The 20,453-nt window shown below is 38.0% G+C and overlaps 1 protein-coding gene across 2 annotated transcripts in view; it reads left to right on the top strand.

Moving 5' to 3' along the window:
* LOC106058557 (E3 ubiquitin-protein ligase MIB2-like) overlaps nucleotides 1–20,453 on the top strand; it is a 39,853-nt gene that overhangs the window by 1,835 nt on the left and 17,565 nt on the right. For both annotated transcript variants that reach the window (XM_056040562.1, XM_056040563.1), the window contains exons 3-10: nucleotides 4,643–4,814; nucleotides 6,183–6,295; nucleotides 10,706–10,897; nucleotides 11,762–11,916; nucleotides 12,378–12,621; nucleotides 14,595–14,766; nucleotides 14,900–15,006; nucleotides 19,930–20,127. In XM_056040562.1, coding sequence (XP_055896537.1) covers nucleotides 4,643–4,814; nucleotides 6,183–6,295; nucleotides 10,706–10,897; nucleotides 11,762–11,916; nucleotides 12,378–12,621; nucleotides 14,595–14,766; nucleotides 14,900–15,006; nucleotides 19,930–20,127 — 1,353 coding nt within the window. The remainder of the gene's footprint in view (nucleotides 1–4,642; nucleotides 4,815–6,182; nucleotides 6,296–10,705; nucleotides 10,898–11,761; nucleotides 11,917–12,377; nucleotides 12,622–14,594; nucleotides 14,767–14,899; nucleotides 15,007–19,929; nucleotides 20,128–20,453) is intronic.

The raw sequence follows: 20,453 nt of genomic DNA, 5'->3' as shown, positions 1-20,453 counted from the left end.
GTAGATAGAATTCCAGTGGAATTAATCAGAGATTCAGGTTGTAACACTTTGGCAGTAAAAACTAAATTTGTCAAACCTCATTGGTATAAAGGGTTTACTAAGAAAGTAGAATTAGCAGATGGCACTGTAAGGGAATTTAAAGCTATAAGGGTATACATTGAAACTCCATTTTTCACTGGTTATTGTGATGGCATTGCAATACCAGAAATGAGATATGATATGTTAGTAGGAAACATAAAAGGAGTTAAAGAATGTTCAAGAAAAGAATTAGAAGACTGGCAAAACAAATACAAAAACATAAGACAAAATCATGAAAACATAGAAACACAAAATATAACAAGTATGGTAATAACAAGATCAATGAATAAACAAGATGAGAAACAGGAAAATACAATAAATGTAATAAGTAATGATAAAGAAGAAGAAACCAGTAATGTAATACAAATAGAAAATACAGATGTTAAGGAAAGAGAGATAGAAAATGAAACACAAAATAGTCTTGAAACACAAATATCTCAAAGTGAAAAAGAAACAACACCCACATTTGCATTAGAACAAATGAATGACAATATTATTGGGAAAATTTATTCAAGAATATTAGATAAAAACAATAATAATCCAATGGAGAAATTTTGTATAGAGAATAAAATATTATTTAGACAAACAAGTAAGGATAACAAGAAAATAAAACAACTTGTCTTACCACAGAAATATTGGAAAGATGTTTTAATCATGACACATGATAATAATTTAGCAGCACATAGGGGAGTAAAGAAATGTTATAGGAATTTGTCAAAACAAGTATTTTGGCCCAAAATGAAAGCAACAATCAACAAATACATAAACTCATGTGACATATGTCAAAAGAGATCTAACAAAAGCCTAGTGAATAAAGCACCTATTCAAGAAATGGATGAACCTACAGCACCATTTCAGAAAGTATCTATTGATTTAATAGGTCCTTTAATTCAAACTGAAAATAATAACAAATACATTTTAACAGTAATAGACATGTTTAGTAGATACCCAGAGGCAATCCCATTATCAAATACAAGTGCAGAAAATATCATTAATGCCATAACTCAAAAAGTAATTACAAGACATGGTATACCTAAAATTATATTGAGTGATCAGGGATCTCAGTTTAAGTCAGAACAATTTAAGAAATGGACTAAACAATACAATATACAACACATATACTCTTCGGTTTACCACCCGGAGAGTAACGGTTTATGTGAACGATATGGTGGATCATTAAAAAGATCACTAACAAAAATAATTCAGAATAATCAGAACAAGTGGGATCATTACATTAACTATGTACTATTTGCTCATAGAAACAACATCCATGAAGCAACACAATTTTCACCATATGAAATAATACATGGAAGAAAACCCAGAGATGAATTAGATGTTTTTAAAGAAAATCTAATAGGCAATGAGAATAAATTAAATAATGACAGTGAAACAACAATCACAACAGAATTGAAAGAAATATGGACTCAAGCATATAACAACAATAAGAAGTACAAACAAAGTGCTCATGAGAATATAAATAAGAAAAGACAATTGATAACACTAGAAGTAGGAAACAATGTATTAATATTGATAAATGACCTGAAAAATAAAATTGGTAAACAATGGAAAGGTCCATTTAAGGTGATAAAACAAATTAGTGATGTGAATTATCAAATTGAAATAAATGGGAAAATTAAAACATATCACATAAATAATTTGAAACTGTATCATGATAGAGAAGATGAGTTGATACAAAACATTCAGGAGGAAATAGAAAATAAATTTTCAGAAAGAGAAGAATGCTTGATGATAATAACAAATGAAAATCACAATGAAAATGATATTAAGGAAATACCTGTAATAGAAACAAAAGAGAATCAAACTTGGCAAAAGATTAATCTTAATAATTTAACTAAGGAAAAGTCAAAAGATATAACTAAAATAATACAGGAATACAAAGAAATTTTTTCCAGCATACCAGGAAAAACTAATATTATTAAACATGACATTAAAGTAACAGACACAAAACCTATCAAGCTTAAGCCATATAGAATACCGCTACATTTACAAGACAAAGTAAAGAAAGAAATAGACAATTTACTAGAATCAGGTATAATTGAGCCATCAACATCTCCTTATGCTTCACCAATTGTGATAGCCAAAAAGAAGAATGGAGATATAAGGTTATGTATTGATTATAGGAAACTTAACAACATCACAGAATTTGACCCATATCCAATGCCAAATATAGAGGATATTTTACATAAATTAAATGGAGCAAAATTTTTTACTAAATTAGATTTAACTAAAGGTTATTGGCAAATACCTTTAACAGAAAATGCAAAACCTTACACAGCATTTGTAACACCATATGGTATTTTTCAATGGAATTATATGAGTTTTGGATTAGTAAATGCACCTGCCACATTTAATAGAATGATGAACATGATAATTGGAAACAAAGAAAATGTTATTTGCTATTTGGATGACATATGTATTTTTAATAATAGTTGGGAGGAACATTTGGTAGATGTAAAAGAAGTATTCAAAATAATAAAAGAAAGTGGACTTACAATTCAAGCAGAAAAAGTAGAAATAGGATTGGAGGAAATAATTTTCTTAGGACATAAAGTAAATAACAACATGATTAGCCCTATTGAAGATAACATAAAGAAAGTACTTAATATTGAAATACCTACAACAAAAAGACAAATTAAAAGCATATTAGGAATAGTAAAGTATTACAGAAAGTTTATAAAGAACTTAGCAGAAATAGTGAATCCACTAAATGACTTACTTAAAAAAGGAAAACCTCAAAAAGTAGTTTGTAATGAGGAATGTGTGAAAGCTATTGACAGAATTAAAGATGTTTTTAGTCATGAACTAATATTAAGACTACCTGATAAAGACAAAATATTTTATGTCACAACTGATGCATCTGGTAATGCTATTGGTGGTTGTTTAATGCAGAACTATGATAACTTACATCCTATATTATATGTAAGTAGAAAATTGTCAGAGGCAGAGAAAAAATATAGTGTCATTGAAAGAGAAGCCTTAGCTGTAATATGGGTAATTACTAAGCTAGAGAGTTATCTAATAGGAAGGAAATTCATATTATTAACTGATCATAAACCTATTCAATATATACAGCAAAAGAGCATGAAAAACAGTCGTGTTTATAGATGGTTCTTAGCACTACAGGAGTATAAATTTGAAGTGAAAGCTATTAGTGGATCTGTGAATATTGTAGCTGATTTATTGTCTAGAATGACATTGAAGTGAAACAATTTTGTAAATAAACTATGATTATATTGAGTATGTAATATATATTAATATATTGACACCATTTATATGTTATGGAAAAGGGAGATAAGTAAATTTGATGTTAAGCATTTAAAAGTAAGTATGGATATTTTTTTTTGTGTGAATCATTTCATATATCATTGACGAAAGTTAGTTCTATGGAAAAGGGTGAGTATAAAAGAAAAATGGACAAAAGCGTATAAAAGGGTGGTAAGAAAAAATGTATTGAATGTGTAAATAAAGTTTGTAATTGTTTTTTGAAATATTGTATTTTATCAGATTACTGCCAGTGAAGAACATTTGAGATGTGTAGGACATGCCCATAGGATGCCACATTTTCCTCTATGATGAACTGTGTACTAAGGAGGATGATTCTGGAATGTTATGAACTGTTATGAACATTGACATTGAATATGAAGAACTGTCAAGTCAAGATGAAAATGTCAAGATGAAGAAGTCAAGATGAAGATGTCAAGATTTTATGTTTGTTGTCTTCCCCTTAAATTGAAAATGCCCTTGTAAGACTTGACAGTAGTGGAAAAATATTGACATATTTTTTTTTCAAGGGGGGGAGGAATCTGTTAGACACCTTATTTATATAGGTTAGTTATTTTAGTTATTTAGCGACGCACCATAGTAGACGCATATTGAACGGGACTAGTGACGTTTGGGATATGTTGGGTTAGAGACCGGAAAATCAGTTAGCGTTAGAACACTCCAGGGTAACGACGTGTTTAGTGACAGAGACTTCTACTGTGGCCTTTTATCATAATAAATATATATTAACTTGTTCATCATCGTTGACTACATCTCTTCACCTGTTACAATTGATGTGCCAGTTCTTGTTTGTGTTGTTGGTCAACTACACGTAATACACCCGAACAATTACACCCAAACGATTGCAGAGTAATTGGTTGACTTCAAGACAGCCTGAACTAGCAACATCACATAATTGCCCTTACAGTGTAAATAGATATGTGTATGTACTGACTTTGTTAAACTTTTTTCTAACGACCTAACTTCTCATTTAGAAATGTTACTTTTTATTTCCACACTAAGAAAACACTTCAAATAGTTTGGTTGTAAAAGGGAGAGTTTTAATTTAATTTTTGGAACACAGTTTGTTTAAGAAGGATTACTTCCAGTGGATAGAATTGTATGTTTAAAGACTGGTGTTTTACACCTTTCATTAAAACAAACACTTTTCAACTTTTTTGTTTTAATGAGACAGAAAAACTATTTATTTTCTAGACAATGTTTACAACTATCTCTTACTATCTGGCCATAAAAGTCTGTACAATGTAATATGTATCACTAGGTGTGGAACATCCAACGGTGACATGTGATGGCTGTGGGGAAGACAGAATCAAAGGAACTCGCTGGAAGTGTGGTATCTGCCAAGACTTTGACCTGTGCTCAGCCTGTTACAACCAAGACAAACATGACCTATCTCATTACTTCCTGCGATTTGACAAGTCTTCCACTTCTAGGTAAGGCTTAACAGGTGTCACAAACCGCTGTGAGCCCACAACCGTGTGTGTGTGTAGCAGAACAACCGCAGTCCACTACCATGGCCTTAGTTATTGTGGAAAGTTTTAAGTTTGTTTACTGTTGTTTATATTTTAGATCTAATGCAATTATTTATGTTTTTAATATATTTTAATTAGTTGAATTAGATTTATTTTATCATTGGATGGGGAAATTAGTATGTTTTTGTGCTTTAATGTTTATTTTGTTGTCGCGTGATGAGGGGACCTAGGCCATAACGAGGGCGGGGTGACCTGGGAAATTTGGGGAAAGGGGCAGTTGGCGCGGCCTACGTCATCACTGGTCAGATACCGATGATGCATGTAGACGTAACCACTGAGGTTATGCGTCACTGATGATGCAAGGGGACGTAACCACTGTGTTGCGGGGTAGCCCACGTGGGAGGGATTTTGGCTCTGAAAACGAACGGACAGTTGGCGTGGGTTTTGTAGAGCGGACGGTCGTATTTCCCGCTCCTGCTTGTCTTCCTAAGATTGTACGAGAAAACTATAGTAGAATCTAACGTTCATAGTCATTTAGAGATCTTAGTTTAGTCACCAGTTGTTGATGTACCTGTATGTAAATGTTTTATTTGGAAGATTCTATCCTGGATGTAAATAAAGTTATAAGCCTACGTTTTTCTAACTATATTCCGGTGTTTAGTTTTTATATGTTAATTCTATAGACAAACACCAAATCGCGACAGGGCTAAAGCCACCAAAGTTCCAGCGTCAACAGTCGGGCCTCCAGAATCACCCTAGACCACGAGCAGTTCAAGCAGGCGCCAGCACACTGCTAGCGTCTTGTGACAATAGGAATCATTTAATTTACACTAGCGCTTTTAACAAACTGAATAAAAGGGCTTTTTGTAGGCTCGAGACACTCTGAGAACATAAGAGAGAGAAAAAAAATTAAGTGGGCAAATAAATATAAATATGTTTTGAACAGGTAGGTCTTTATGTAGGTCTTTATGTAGGTCTTAATGTAGGTCTTAATGTAGGTCTTTATGTAGGTCTTTATGTAGGTCTTAATGTAGGTCTTAATGTAGGTCTTTATGTAGGTCTTAATGTAGGTCTTAATGTAGGTCTTAATGTAGGTCTTTATATAGGTCTTTATGTAGGTCTTAATGTAGGTCTTTATGTAGGTCTTAATGTAGGTCTTTATGTAGGTCTTAATGTAGGTCTTTATGTAGGTCTTAATGTAGGTCTTAATGTAGGTCTTTATGTAGGTCTTTATGTAGGTCTTTATGTAGGTCTTTATGTTCTTCATGAAGATAGAGTCTGAGCGCAATAGTGAAAATGTAAATATGTTGTTTTTGTTCTATTATTCAGTGTTAAAGTCACACCAAGACAGGACATTAAAAAACAGAAATGCCAGGCTAAAGGTATTTTTAAAGGTGCTACAGTCACCAGAGGATCATACTGGAGATGGGAAGCCCAAGATGGTATGTTTGATATGTACATTTTAATTTGGATTCAAGTTAGTATCACAGTATGAGCAATGTTTCGCGACTGAAGGAGGTCATAAAGATAAGATTTCTATTTCGTATTAGGAAGAGAACACTGAAGAGAAGAAGAGAACACTCATTGATTCTGTCTGAGACTGCTCAACTGCTGAGACTGCTCAACTGCTGAGACTGCTTAACTGATGAGACTGCTAAACTGATGAGACTGCTAAACAAATACCTCTCTAGATACACATTGAAGACCACAAGCTACTGTTGAAGACAGACATAGAGGGTTAACAAATTACTTGATAAAAATACTTTTGAAAAACAACAACTTATAGTGAGAGAAAAAAAAATCAATTATTTTGAATCAATCATGAAATGAGCTCTTTCAATACCTCTAATCAAGTCAGAACTTCACTGAGGGTGGGTGGGTGAGGGGAGAGTGGAAAGTGGAACCTGGACAGTAGTATCAAAAACGGCTCTAACGATTTTACTATACATTTAACAGTTGATGCATCATCATTTTCAGATTCCCTTTGCGTTCCTCGTGGGGCCTTAATAAAAGCACACCACTCTCCACGGTCTCTTGCTAGTTTTTTAATGGCTTCCCAGCTCTTCCCGGTGCTCCTCCTGTCTTTCTCTGTATGTGATTATGTCACGCGTGGGGCACCGCCGATTTAGTACATTTTCTCTATACAAAGATTTTGATCAGACAACTAGACAGAGGGTATAGTCTAGAGACAACTAGACAGAGGGTATAGTCTGGAGACAACTAGACAGAGGGTATAGTCTGGAGACAACTAGACAGAGGGTATAGTCTGGAGACAACTAGACAGAGGGAGTAGGTTGGAGACAACTAGACAGAGGGAGTAGGCTGGAGACAACTAGACAGAGGGTATAGGTTGGAGACAACTAGACAGAGGGAGTAGGCTGGAGACAACTAGACAGAGGGTGTAGGTTGGAGACAACTAGACAGAGGGTATAGTCTGGAGACAACTAGACAGAGGGTGTAGGCTGGAGACAACTAGACAGAGGGAGTAGGCTGGAGACAACTAGACAGAGGGAGTAGGTTGGAGACAACTAGACAGAGGGAGTAGGTTGGAGACAACTAGACAGAGGGAGTAGGTTGGAGACAACTAGACAGAGGGTGTAGGTTGGAGACAACTAGACAGAGGGAGTAGGTTGGAGACAACTAGACAGAGGGAGTAGGTTGGAGACAACTAGACAGAGGGAGTAGGCTGGAGACAACTAGACAGAGGGAGTAGGTTGGAGACAACTAGACAGAGTGAGTAGGTTGGAGACAACTAGACAGAGTGAGTAGGTTGGAGACAACTAGACAGAGGGTATAGGCTGGAGACAACTAGACAGAGAAAGTAGGTTGGAGACAACTAGACAGAGGGTGTAGGTTGGAGACAACTAGACAGAGGGAGTAGGCTGGAGACAACTAGACAGAGGGTGTAGGTTGGAGACAACTAGACAGAGGGTATAGTCTGGAGACAACTAGACAGAGGGTGTAGGCTGGAGACAACTAGACAGAGGGAGTAGGCTGGAGACAACTAGACAGAGGGAGTAGGTTGGAGACAACTAGACAGAGGGAGTAGGTTGGAGACAACTAGACAGAGGGTGTAGGTTGGAGACAACTAGACAGAGGGAGTAGGTTGGAGACAACTAGACAGAGGTAGTAGGTTGGAGACAACTAGACAGAGGGAGTAGGCTGGAGACAACTAGACAGAGGGAGTAGGTTGGAGACAACTAGACAGAGGGAGTAGGTTGGAGACAACTAGACAGAGGGAGTAGGTTGGAGACAACTAGACAGAGGGTATAGGCTGGAGACAACTAGACAGAGAAAGTAGGTTGGAGACAACTAGACAGAGGGAGTAGGTTGGAGACAACTAGACAGAGGGTGTAGGTTGGAGACAACTAGACAGAGGGAGTAGGTTGGAGACAACTAGACAGAGGGAGTAGGTTGGAGACAACTAGACAGAGGGTGTAGGCTGGAGACAACTAGACAGAGGGTGTAGGTTGGAGACAACTAGACAGAGGGAGTAGGTTGGAGACAACTAGACAGAGGGAGTAGGTTGGAGACAACTAGACAGAGGGAGTAGGCTGGAGACAACTAGACAGAGGGAGTAGGTTGGAGACAACTAGACAGAGGGAGTAGGTTGGAGACAACTAGACAGAGGGAGTAGGTTGGAGACAACTAGACAGAGGGTATAGGCTGGAGACAACTAGACAGAGAAAGTAGGTTGGAGACAACTAGACAGAGGGAGTAAGTTGGAGACAACTAGACAGAGGGTGTAGGTTGGAGACAACTAGACAGAGGGAGTAGGTTGGAGACAACTAGACAGAGGGAGTAGGTTGGAGACAACTAGACAGAGGGTATAGGTTGGAGACAACTAGACAGAGGGAGTAGGCTGGAGACAACTAGACAAAGGGTATAGGCTCGAGACAACTAGACAGAGGGAGTAGGTTGGAGACAACTAGACAAAGGGTATAGGCTGGAGACAACTAGACAAAGGGTATAGGCTGGAGACAACTAGACAGAGGGTGTAGGTTGGAGACAACTAGACAGAGGGAGTAGGTTGGAGACAACTAGACAGAGGGTATAGGTTGGAGACAACTAGACAGAGGGTATAGGTTGGAGACAACTAGACAGAGGGTGTAGGTTGGAGACAACTAGACAGAGGGAGTAGGCTGGAGACAACTAGACAGAGAGTATAGGCTGGAGACAACTAGACAGAGGGAGTAGGCTGGAGACAACTAGACAGAGGGAGTAGGCTGGAGACAACTAGACAGAGGAAGTAGGTTGGAGACAACTAGACAGAGGGAGTAGGCTGGGGACAACTAGACAGAGGTAGTAGGTTGGAGACAACTAGACAGAGGGAGTAGGCTGGAGACAACTAGACAAGGGTGTAGGTTGGAGACAACTAGACAGAGGGAGTAGGTTGGAGACAACTAGACAGAGGGAGTAGGTTGGAGACAACTAGACAGAGGGAGTAGGTTGGAGACAACTAGACAGAGGGAGTAGGTTGGAGACAACTAGACAGAGGGTGTAGGTTGGAGACAACTAGACAGAGGGAGTAGGTTGGAGACAACTAGACAGAGGGAGTAGGTTGGAGACAACTAGACAGAGGAAGTAGGTTGGAGACAACTAGACAGAGGGAGTAGGCTGGAGACAACTAGACAGAGGGAGTAGGTTGGGGACAACTAGACAGAGGGAGTAGGTTGGAGACAACTAGACAGAGGGAGTAGGCTGGAGACAACTAGACAGAGGGTGTAGGTTGGAGACAACTGGACAGAGGGAGTAGGTTGGAGACATCTGGACAGAGGGAGTAGGTTGGAGACATCTGGACAGAGGGAGTAGGTTGGGGACAACTAGACAGAGGGAGTAGGTTGGGGACAACTAGACAGAGGGAGTAGGTTGGAGACAACTAGACAGAGGGAGTAGGTTGGAGACAACTAGACAGAGGGAGTAGGTTGGAGACAACTAGACAGAGGGAGTAGGTTGGAGACAACTAGACAGAGGGAGTAGGTTGGAGACAACTAGACAGAGGGAGTAGGTTGGGGACAACTAGACAGAGGGAGTAGGTTGGGGACAACTAGACAGAGGGAGTAGGTTGGAGACAACTAGACAGAGGGAGTAGGTTGGAGACAGCTAGACAGAGGGAGTAGGTTGGGGACAACTAGACAGAGGGAGTAGGTTGGAGACAACTAGACAGAGGGAGTAGGCTGGAGACAACTAGACAGAGGGAGTAGGTTGGAGACAACTAGACAGAGGAAGTAGGTTGGAGACAACTAGACAGAGGGAGTAGGTTGGAGACAACTAGACAGAGGGAGTAGGTTGGGGACAACTAGACAGAGGGAGTAGGTTGGAGACAACTAGACAGAGGGAGTAGGTTGGGGACAACTAGACAGAGGGAGTAGGTTGGGGACAACTAGACAGAGGGAGTAGGTTGGGGACAACTAGACAGAGGGAGTAGGCTGGAGACAACTAGACAGAGGGAGTAGGTTGGAGACAACTAGACAGAGGGAGTAGGTTGGAGACAACTAGACAGAGGGAGTAGGCTGGAGACAACTAGACAGAGGGAGTAGGCTGGAGACAACTAGACAGAGGGAGTAGGCTGGAGACAACTAGACAGAGGGAGTAGGTTGGAGACAACTAGACAGAGGGTGTAGGTTGGAAAACTAAATTGACCTCTGATCAACAAAATGGTTTTGTCTTTAGTTTGGCCACAGTATGCAGGTCACATCTGCGTAGCCACGTAAAGTGCAATCTCCATTGATCTTATATAATCAAAATGTCATAACAACATACAAATTAATTTATTTTCATTTTTTTTATTTCTTATTTTAATATTAAAAACAGGTACATCATTTTTTCCTCTGTTTTTGTGATTGCATCAGGAGGTGAAGGTTCAAAGGGCACAGTTGTTGACATTACAGACTGGGAGCCTTCATTCCGAACTAAGGTTGAAGTGAAATGGTCCAATGGGTCGAGTTACAATTACAGAGTGGGACATAAAGGCAAAGTAGACTTGAAATGTGTTCAGCCAGCCTCAGGTGGTTGCTATTATAAAAGTCATTTGGCCTTGGTAGGTAAGTTCTAGAAGAAAACATAAGGCTCCAACTGTCACGTGTGGGTGTCTTTAAACTGTCACGTGTGGGTGTCTTTAAACTGTCACGTGTGTATGTCTTTAAACTGTCACGTGTGTGTGTCTTTAAACTGTCACGTGTGTGTCTTTAAACTGTCACGTGTGTGTGTCTTTAAACTGTCACGTGTGTGTGTCTTTGGATTTGGGAATTTATTTGTATCTAGTCTTTTTTTTTAGCAACTACTCAACTACTAAATGGCTAGAGGGATGGATGTTTAAACTTTTTTGTTATGAATGCCTAAATTGTTGAATGCCTAAAGTGTTGAATATTTTACTTGATGAATGTTAACATTGAACAAAGTTTTAAGTGATGTATTCAGAACTAAGATTTCTTAGATGTGTCTCTCGTCAATACAAGAGTTAAATCCCTTCCAGATTTCAACTGTTTCTGTTTTAGATGTGTCTCTAGTCAATACAAGAGTTAAATCCCTTCCAGATTTCAACTGTTTCTGTTTTACGTGAGCAGATCAGTTCAAAACATTTATTTCTAGAAGAACTTAAAAACTTTAAATCTACGTAGAAATAGTTCCCTTCTTAGATGTAACTTAGCACTTACTAGAAGGTCACAAGTGAAATAGTTGTATGTCAAAAAATCAAAACTTTCATGTCATTTCAAGTTGATGTTAGTCGTGCTCAAAACTATTTATAAACCTCCATCCCCTCCCAGACACACCCACACACTTTGACGTGCACTGCTTACCAATCAACTTAAACACAGCGTTCACCACGAGTCTGTGTAAAAAACATAAACTCCATTACTTATCTTGTTATTTTTTTATTTGTTGTTATTTATTATTATTGTCCAAAGACGTGAAAGATGCCGTTGAAACAGACGAGGAGTCATCTGAGGACGAATCGATTTCTTTTCTCGCTCGTACCTTACTGCATGAACACATCCTGAGATCTCTAGATGCTGCAGTAAGTGAAGGGATTCCTGACATGTTGACTGCCATGAGAGAAGTTGTAAGTAAAACGTGTACAGACTTACAACATGTTTACAAACGATCTCTATACAAACATGCATCAGTCCCATAAATCTAGTTGAGCAACTTCCTTGACACTCACTCTGTTCCCTCCATCTATTTTGTAATGTACTTTTTTACTCGTGTATTTGGTACGTAGACTTTATTTAGGCCCCATTATGTTGCCTGTGGGGAGTGAATGGGAAGTGAGAGACACAACTTATACAAGATTGCATCTGCAGACATGAACAGAGTGAGTTCATATAAGTTTGTATAATAATAAAGCTTGTCTTCGAGTCCGAAGATTAATGAGGAATGCAATATTCCCCACAGCCGTATGACCCTAGCTGTGACCTACACAAGCTTTTATAATAAGCTTTGTAAAATGGATTAATATTGGTATGTACTTGTTTGATTATATTTAGTCATTTGTGTCAATGTGTATTCACACTTGATTTAAAGGTGTCATCGAGCGAAGAGACCATTAAACCAGGACTTCGAGTGGTTCGAGGTCCAGACTGGAAATGGACCGACCAAGATGGCGGTGAAGGCAATGTAGGAACTGTGTCAGAGGTAGGAAGCTCTGAACCCGAAACACCCAGGGAGAACTGTGTCGTTGTCACTTGGGACACTGGATCTCGAGCTGTTTATAGAGTGGGCGAGAACAATTCTTATGATCTACGTGTTCTGGACAGCGGACCAACTGGTCAGTAGCTTTACAAACACAAATGTTTTCGCCCTGGGTTATGGGTAATTTTTGTGAGGCTAAATGTCAATTTCACTACAATCTTATAAACATTTCTAAAAGTCTTCCCTCACTCTGCACTAAACAAAATAAGACGAACATTAACCTGTTATCACTTACCTTTGGTCTACGACAACTAAGAGACTTTCATGATCAAAACCCCAGCGAGTAAATTTACCAAAATCAATTTTTTTATTCGCAATTTTGACCGAATATGTTTTTGTGAAGCCGACATATTGAAAAGTACAAGATTTGCTTCCGTTTTTAAGAACGTTTACTTTTTTGTGCGTAATGTCTTCGTAAATTGAGTAAATAAAACTCGGTTAGCTCGATCGGTAGAGCGTCAGATTTTTTATTTGAGGGACAAAGGTTCAAGTCCCTATTCGCGCGTTAACGTTTTTGTACATTTTTTTTTATTTTTTGCAAAAAAAATTTTTTAATAATTTGATCTACAAAAAGTTGAAACGGAATTTATAACCTCGATTCTAATCAACTTAAGATGATGTTTAATACTTGATAAATAAATTGATGGTGTTTGGAAACATCAGGGAGCCTTTTCAATATTTCGATAAGAAGCTGATAGGTCGAACACTTTTGTAGAGATTATGTGTAGAACTGTTTTCTAAGGCTTATGGTGTGATATAACACGACCCCCCATCCTCATGAAAGTAGAAGCCGTGCACAAATTTTGCTTTTTTCAAGACGACTTGTCCTTAGAAGAGGAGCTAAAGAAAGAAGGCATCGACCTTCGCGAGACTCCGACCAAGAGTTTGGGAAAACCGGAAGCTCACTACAGTGACCGAAATGGAGGTCTACAAGGCATGAGCTCTTCTACTACCAAAGAGAATGCCACCTTAACTTGTCATACATGTGGACGGGAGTGTCTCTCGATAATAGAGCTCCACAATCACATGAAAAAGTGTTCTACGAGATGAACCCTAGAGTCGTTGTATGACTGAAGGCGGCCAACAAGGGTGTCTGTGTGAGTGAAGGCGGCCAACAAGGGTGTCTGTGTGAGTGAAGGCGGCCAACAAGGGTGTCTGTGTGAGTGAAGGCGGCCAACAAGGGTGTCTGTGTGAGTGAAGGCGGCCAACAAGGGTGTCTGTGTGAGTGAAGGCGGCCAACAAGGGTGTCTGTGTGAGTGAAGGCGGCCAACAAGGGTGTCTGTGTGAGTGAAGGCGGCCAACAAGGGTGTCTGTGTGAGTGATGGGAAATAAAATCATCCAAGTCATGGACACATAGAATGTTTAGGAAGTGTAGCACTATAATGCGGGGCCTGGATGTAACAGATTCAAGTTTTTAGGGGGCCAAAAAGGTGGGCAAGAGAAAAGTCGTGAGTGTTTTGGGGGAGGGCGTTTATATTATTATGTTGTTATAAGTAAGAAAATATAAGGGGTGTCCGTGGCAAACTAAACAATATAGACCCTGGGAACAAATCAAAGGACGTAGGCGGGGGAGGGGGGGGGTTGAAATAATTGCAACTTTAAAAATATGTAGATGTGCCTAAGATGTGCAAAAAATAGTGCATGTAAGGGAACTAACTGTGCATTTCTAGTCATACCTATCAATAGAGAACGAAATGAATTCATTAGCAATAATTAATAGACCTCATTCCCCAATCGTGAACATTTAGCCACGTGGTTCTCTATCTCTTCTGTACTAATTACGTAATACACACAGGCTGTCACGTGACAGTTTTTTTTTCATTGTTTAATCAATATTATCACGTGGCTAAATGTTGTTTGTTTGCGATTAGTGAATGAGGTCCAATTGTAAATGTTTTTGCTTAATGATTCATGATTTTTTTTTTAGGTACAATAAATAAAGTTTCAACTTGATCCGAAAATGAGTGTGGGAGAAATTAGGCGCAGACAGACTGACAGACAGACAGTTGATATCAACTTTATAAAAACAATTTTGTTTGAATACGGCAGGGGTAAAGCATGACAGTATAAGCTGTGACTCGTGTCACGTGACTCCATTACAAGGTATTCGCTGGAAGTGTGTTTCATGTTTCAACTTTGACCTTTGTTCTTCCTGCTACTATCATAATGAGCATGATATAACCCATGTCTTCTGGAGATATGCCAACTCAACCAATAAGAGGTAATGCATGAGTACATAGTTCTACTTTTCTTTTGTTTCATTTTTTTTCCTTAATTTTCTCATAAACGTCAAACGTGGTGTTCAATGGTTTGAATCCAAACATTAGCGCACTAAATTTCTTGTGTATTTCTAGGTTCAAAGTTCCCCGACGCTGTGACAGTGAACAGACTTTGATGAAAGGGATATTTGTTGATGCTGTAGTTTGTCGTGGTCCTAACTGGAAGTGGAAAGATCAAGATGGTACATGCTCTAATTAGATCTATGTTTGTGTCCATGTAACAAGTGTTTTATCACTCAGCAATGCATTTGGGCTCGCCTGCCACCAAGAAGCTAAACAAGAAAACACAAAGTCCTCACTGTATGGCATAATGAGAACACTAGGAACGTGCACATAGGTGCACTCTCGTGGTTTAGAACAAGACACTAACTCACTAACTCTATCTGCTTGTTGTTTTTTTTTTTTTGTATCTTCCATAATAATGTAAGCCTATCCCTGCTTTTAGACTTATCAATAAATGATCCCGAGAGCAGCGGCGTGGCCAGAGTTAATGTCACCCGGTGCAGTGTCAGTTTACTTAAATCAAATGTCCCTTAGGGAACAACAAAGTGTTGTCCTTACTTACATTCACTGACCTTGCGAGGAATGTGGAAATCATATTTCACTGTTCACGAGGTTGTCACGTGGCCAGCAAACGACCATCGACTTTCTTCTTCTTCTTCTAGCCAGCTTTTATTGCTGCTGAGCTGTGAGCTCTTTTGCAGGCTGTGCCAAGGAAAAAAAGTGTGCTGTTTTCTTCAGTTGTTCAGCACTGCCGTACAGGGTGTTGGTTATGTTGGGCTGTAGTGGAAGTAGGGTCTGCCTAAGGTGGATTAGGGAGGGGCATTCAAAGAGGATATGGTTTAAGGTTTCAAAGGGTGGGCGCAGTGGGGAGTTGTGTGGAGTTTATTTTGTTCAGATGGTAATTTAATAGAGGAGTGTGTCCTGTTCTTAGTTGGAAAAATTGTAGATTGTTCTTTGCGGGGGAGAAAGTTAATACTGTCCAGTTTGTTAGGCATAGTCATTTCTTTGTACATGACTCTGCCTGTGTTTTCTGATGCCCATTGGTCGAGCCACTCCTCTTTGTGATTGTTGACTAACATTGACTTTAGGGTGAGGTAGTTAACAGGTCTATCTGGTTGTTCCATAGATGAACCTTGCCTTTTTTCATTTCCCATAATGCCAATGTGTCCAGGCATCCACTGCAATGTGATATTGATATTTAATGTTGATATCAACGACCTTAAACTTCCTCAGAAAATTACCGTTACAAGTTAAAATCCATCTTCACCGCGACTCGAACTCATGAACACTGTTTAAGGCTAATCGCTCTACCACAAGGTCATCACACACCTAGTCATATGCGTGGATTCTATTTTTACAATGTTTCTCGTTATTGTTATTTTAATATTTATTATTCAAATATAGAATGTTAAAAAGTCAAAGTAATGACTATTTTCTACACAGGAATTAAAACTATAGGTTTATGTTGGCTCCGTTCTCTTTCGTCAATTCAAGACATTGTAGCAGCATGAGGTGGACAGATCAATCAAGCCCAATTCTTTCCAGACTTAGTTTTAAAAAGAACTAGACAGATATTACCCGCTGCCCTCGGGTCTTAACTTGCGTATTGCTGATATAGTCACTGATTTAGTGCAGTAGAAACGATTAAAGAAAATAATGATGTTATAAGTAAAGCGAATGCATGAATTCATGATTTTAAAAAATATTATGAATGGAGCTAAAAATAGCTAACTGACCTTAATTCAATTTTTTATGAAAACATTGGCGAACGAATATAGATTTATGTAAAAATGCTTTAGAAAAACAATTTTGAATGTTAATTTGGTTAAAATATGAAATGAATGAACTATAAATAGTATGTTAATGTTTTTAATTATAAAACTATCTTTGCGAAGAGAAATTCTATCATCTTAGAGCTGAAATAGTGTTTTAGACCTAGGAAAAAAGAGTTTCGAAACATTTCGGTCTGCGCATACGTGACCTTTTCTATTAGATTACGCGAATATCCAATTTGAATGTTAATTTGATCCAAATATGAAATGAATGGACTATAATTAGTATGTTCATGTGTTAAAGTATATAAACTATCTTTGCGAAGAGAAGTTATATCATATTAGAGTGGAATTAGAGTTTTAGACCTAGGAATGGAAAGATGATTAACATTACGGTATTGTCTAATGAATGAATGTTCGTCAGGAAATCTGAATTCGCAGATATTAGGAAAGAATTCATGTAAAAAATGCTTTTGAGACACAAACATTTAAAGGTTAATTTTATTATATAATGAAATCAATGACTCTCTTTTGTATTTTCATGTGTCAAAGTAAAAAACTATCTGCGCAAAGTGTAGTTCTTAAAATTAGATCTAGATCTAAATCCTTTCGATCTTTTCTCATGTCAACATAGTAAACATGGCCTAGATTTAAAAAATACTATACTTTCATAGAGTTGGAAAACTTTTTTTTTTGAGGGTCTTAAGTTTGTTTTAGGGCTACAATACATACACTACGGTCTAAGTTAGCACCCAAGAAACATTTCTGCCAAGTTTTATCAAGATTGGTCAAGCGGTTTTTATTTCTATTCCTAACATACATACATACATACGCCTCACATTCTACTTTATAAAGTAGATATTAGTCCTATATCAGAACTGATGTCATCATTTTATTCCTTTTACAGAAGAACGCTTCTCTAAAATACTTTTTACAAAGACTTCTCCTCTTTTATGCAACTTAGTCAGCGATTGTTTTTAGCTTCAAAATGAATGAATGTTAGATTTAAAAACATTTTTTACCCCGCCCCCTTCTCCCCGAGAGAGAATCCTGGTTAAGCGAATGTCTAGATCTAGAACTCCTTTTAATATTCCAATGATAAGAATTTAGATCTAGACTTAGTAAACAATGCGCAAAAAATTTTTGGAACATTAATTATTAAACTCTTGAATCAATAAAGTCTCACATTAGGAACTTCCCGAACGCGATAATGCTTTGAAGAACGCGAAAGTCCTTTCAAAATCCAATGTATTAGTAGTAGTATTAAAATACAAAGTTATATTTTATAGCACCTGTAAAGCGTTAGAGGTCAGCATTTTACTTTCAATTCGGCTTGATATCAAAAACAAACTGTCACCTTCTAGATTGTTTCCCTAGTGCAGGGGCGGGCAACCTTTTTGTATCGAGGGCCGCATTAAAAACAATTTGGGAATGGCGGGCCGCACACACACACACACACACACACACATATATATATATATATATATATATATATATATATATATATATATATATAAGAGTTAGCAATGTTTGAAACAAATTTTACGTTTTTTTTTTAAATTGCTGTTGTCTTTTTACATCACAATATCGCCACAAATATACAGTTGTACTTAACGTGCAGTATTTTACTTCTTACACTCGTGCATAATGTTCGGGAACTGTAAAACGATCTTATTAGTTGTTACCCCTGTGACTGCTGTCAAATTATAGTCAGTCAACATTGACCAGTAATTATACTCGTTTAGTTTTTACAAAAAATACTTCTTCACTGAATGAGACAATATATGTTCCAGAAGTTAAATGTCGGGACGAGCGAAACCTGCCCTTGTGGAACATCACCAGAGAATGCTGACCATGTCCTTCAATGGCGCATACTAAATCAAGAGATCCGAACAAGACTCTGGCCCCAAAGCCCGCCAAGGACTACTCGGAGAACTGCCTGATCTGGAAACCACTGCGCGTTTCATCTCAGGTATAGGATTACTGATCTGAACCCTCCAACATGTAAAATGAGAACGAAGAAGAAGAAGAACAGATGTATGTGTACCCAAATAGTGTGAATAGCAGCAAAGTTTTTTTAAGTGTGGAAATATAGCTTCTGGCACCCATAAGGGTCCCGTAGAAAAACTGACAGGAACTTCTCTTTGCTTGGAGCTTTGTCCTCTGGAGCTGAATGGTATTGAAAACTGGTTCTTGACGTCATAAAATTTGCTTTTATAAATTGCACAATTAAGAAATCTTAATAAGCGTTGTACTGTTAATCATTTCACTAGAAGTAGTTTCACCTTTCAGCAAAGGAAAATGACAAAAACTATTTTCTTTTGCTTTATTGTTGAAATGGGAAAGCCGTGTTTGAAAAAATTTAGCATGTATTTACACTTCATATGCAAGCAATCGATTGCAATGAAATTGATTTTAAAAAAACATGAAATCTTTCTTCCACTCTTCATTAGAAATATTGGTAACAAGGTCTCAGTCAATGTCCTACAAGTAATATAACAATTTCGTCCTTGATATTTTATATTCTTCTCATTTACATTCTCCATGCTAAGGTAGCATTAAATTATTTTGTTCATAAATTGGAACTACTCGTGGTTATAGTCCCTAGCTCTGATAAGCTCCATTGCTATGACTTCATGATGAAATTAATTTTGAAATTTTATGCAGCTTTGTGCAAACTTTCCAGTTTAGAGTTTATGGTTGGGATATTTAAAAAAACAACACAAAAAAAACTATTTTTCCAGTGAAAGATTGAGCTCCATCAGCTGTTACACTTGCCATCTTGTTTCAAGCCTACCCAACACTCAGAGATTGTGTTTTGAATTGAGTGTATTGATGTATAGTTAATAAGCATAATCTTCGTTTACTTAAAACTTTTTATAATGAGACAGTTTCAATAATTTATTTAGATATCATTTTTAATATTTGCATTTTTATATGTATATACTGTGGGCACACCTAATTTCTGTAGGTTGCGGCGGGCCGCAAAAACACTCCGGCGGGCCGCATGTGGCCCGCGGTTAGTAATTTGCCCACCCCTGCCCTAGTGCTATTAGAGCATGGAATGGGTTGCCTGAGTCAGCCAGGAACACCAGTGACTTGAAAGAATTTACGTCATTGATTAACAAGCATGACTAGTTGCATGACTAGTTGCATGACGCGCAGGACGTAATCATCTTCTTTTTGGAAGTAGTTTCTGTTTAATTTTTCCCATTTCTGTTACCCCTGGATGGATTTCACCTGTCCGCACCCCTCCTTTCTCTCAGCTACGCCACTGCTCACGGCTACGTGAAAGTTATTTCTTTGGGTTTTGTTTTGTTTCTTTTCTAGCTGGCAGTGTAGCGAATGGCGTTGTTTTGAGCATCAAGTCCTGGGACGCTACAGATACAGCCAACAGTGCTGCTGAAGTATTGTGGGCCAATGAAAAGACAAACACTTACCGTGTTGGTTACCAGGGAAACGTGGATCTAAAGGTGGTCTCTTCTTCAAGCGGAGGATATTACTATCCAGATCACTTGCCTATATTAGGTAAGTACCGACAACTCCATATACAAATCTTTAAAAAAAAAAAACACATAAATACCATTAGTCTGTGTTCTTGTAGATTTCCTGTCCTTAAAGCGTTTTTAAATTTAGTGATTTTATTAATGGTGTTACTCTAATCAAATGTTTGTTCATCTATATATATAATTCTCTTCATGGCTCAAGAGTTTGGACAAGAAGTGAAGGAAAGATCACTCTTTTATTTCTGCAGGTCGGACGGACTAAATTTACCCTACGAAAAAAAAGGGGGAGGGGTAGACAAGTATTATTCACACGTCACAAAATAGCAGGGCCGGACTTAACCGTTGTGA

Source organism: Biomphalaria glabrata, chromosome 9, assembly GCF_947242115.1.
Source record: "Biomphalaria glabrata chromosome 9, xgBioGlab47.1, whole genome shotgun sequence".
NCBI classification, from domain to species: domain Eukaryota; kingdom Metazoa; phylum Mollusca; class Gastropoda; family Planorbidae; genus Biomphalaria; species Biomphalaria glabrata.
The sequence above is the reverse complement of the archived record's forward strand: the minus strand, read 5'-3'. Positions and strand labels throughout refer to the sequence as shown.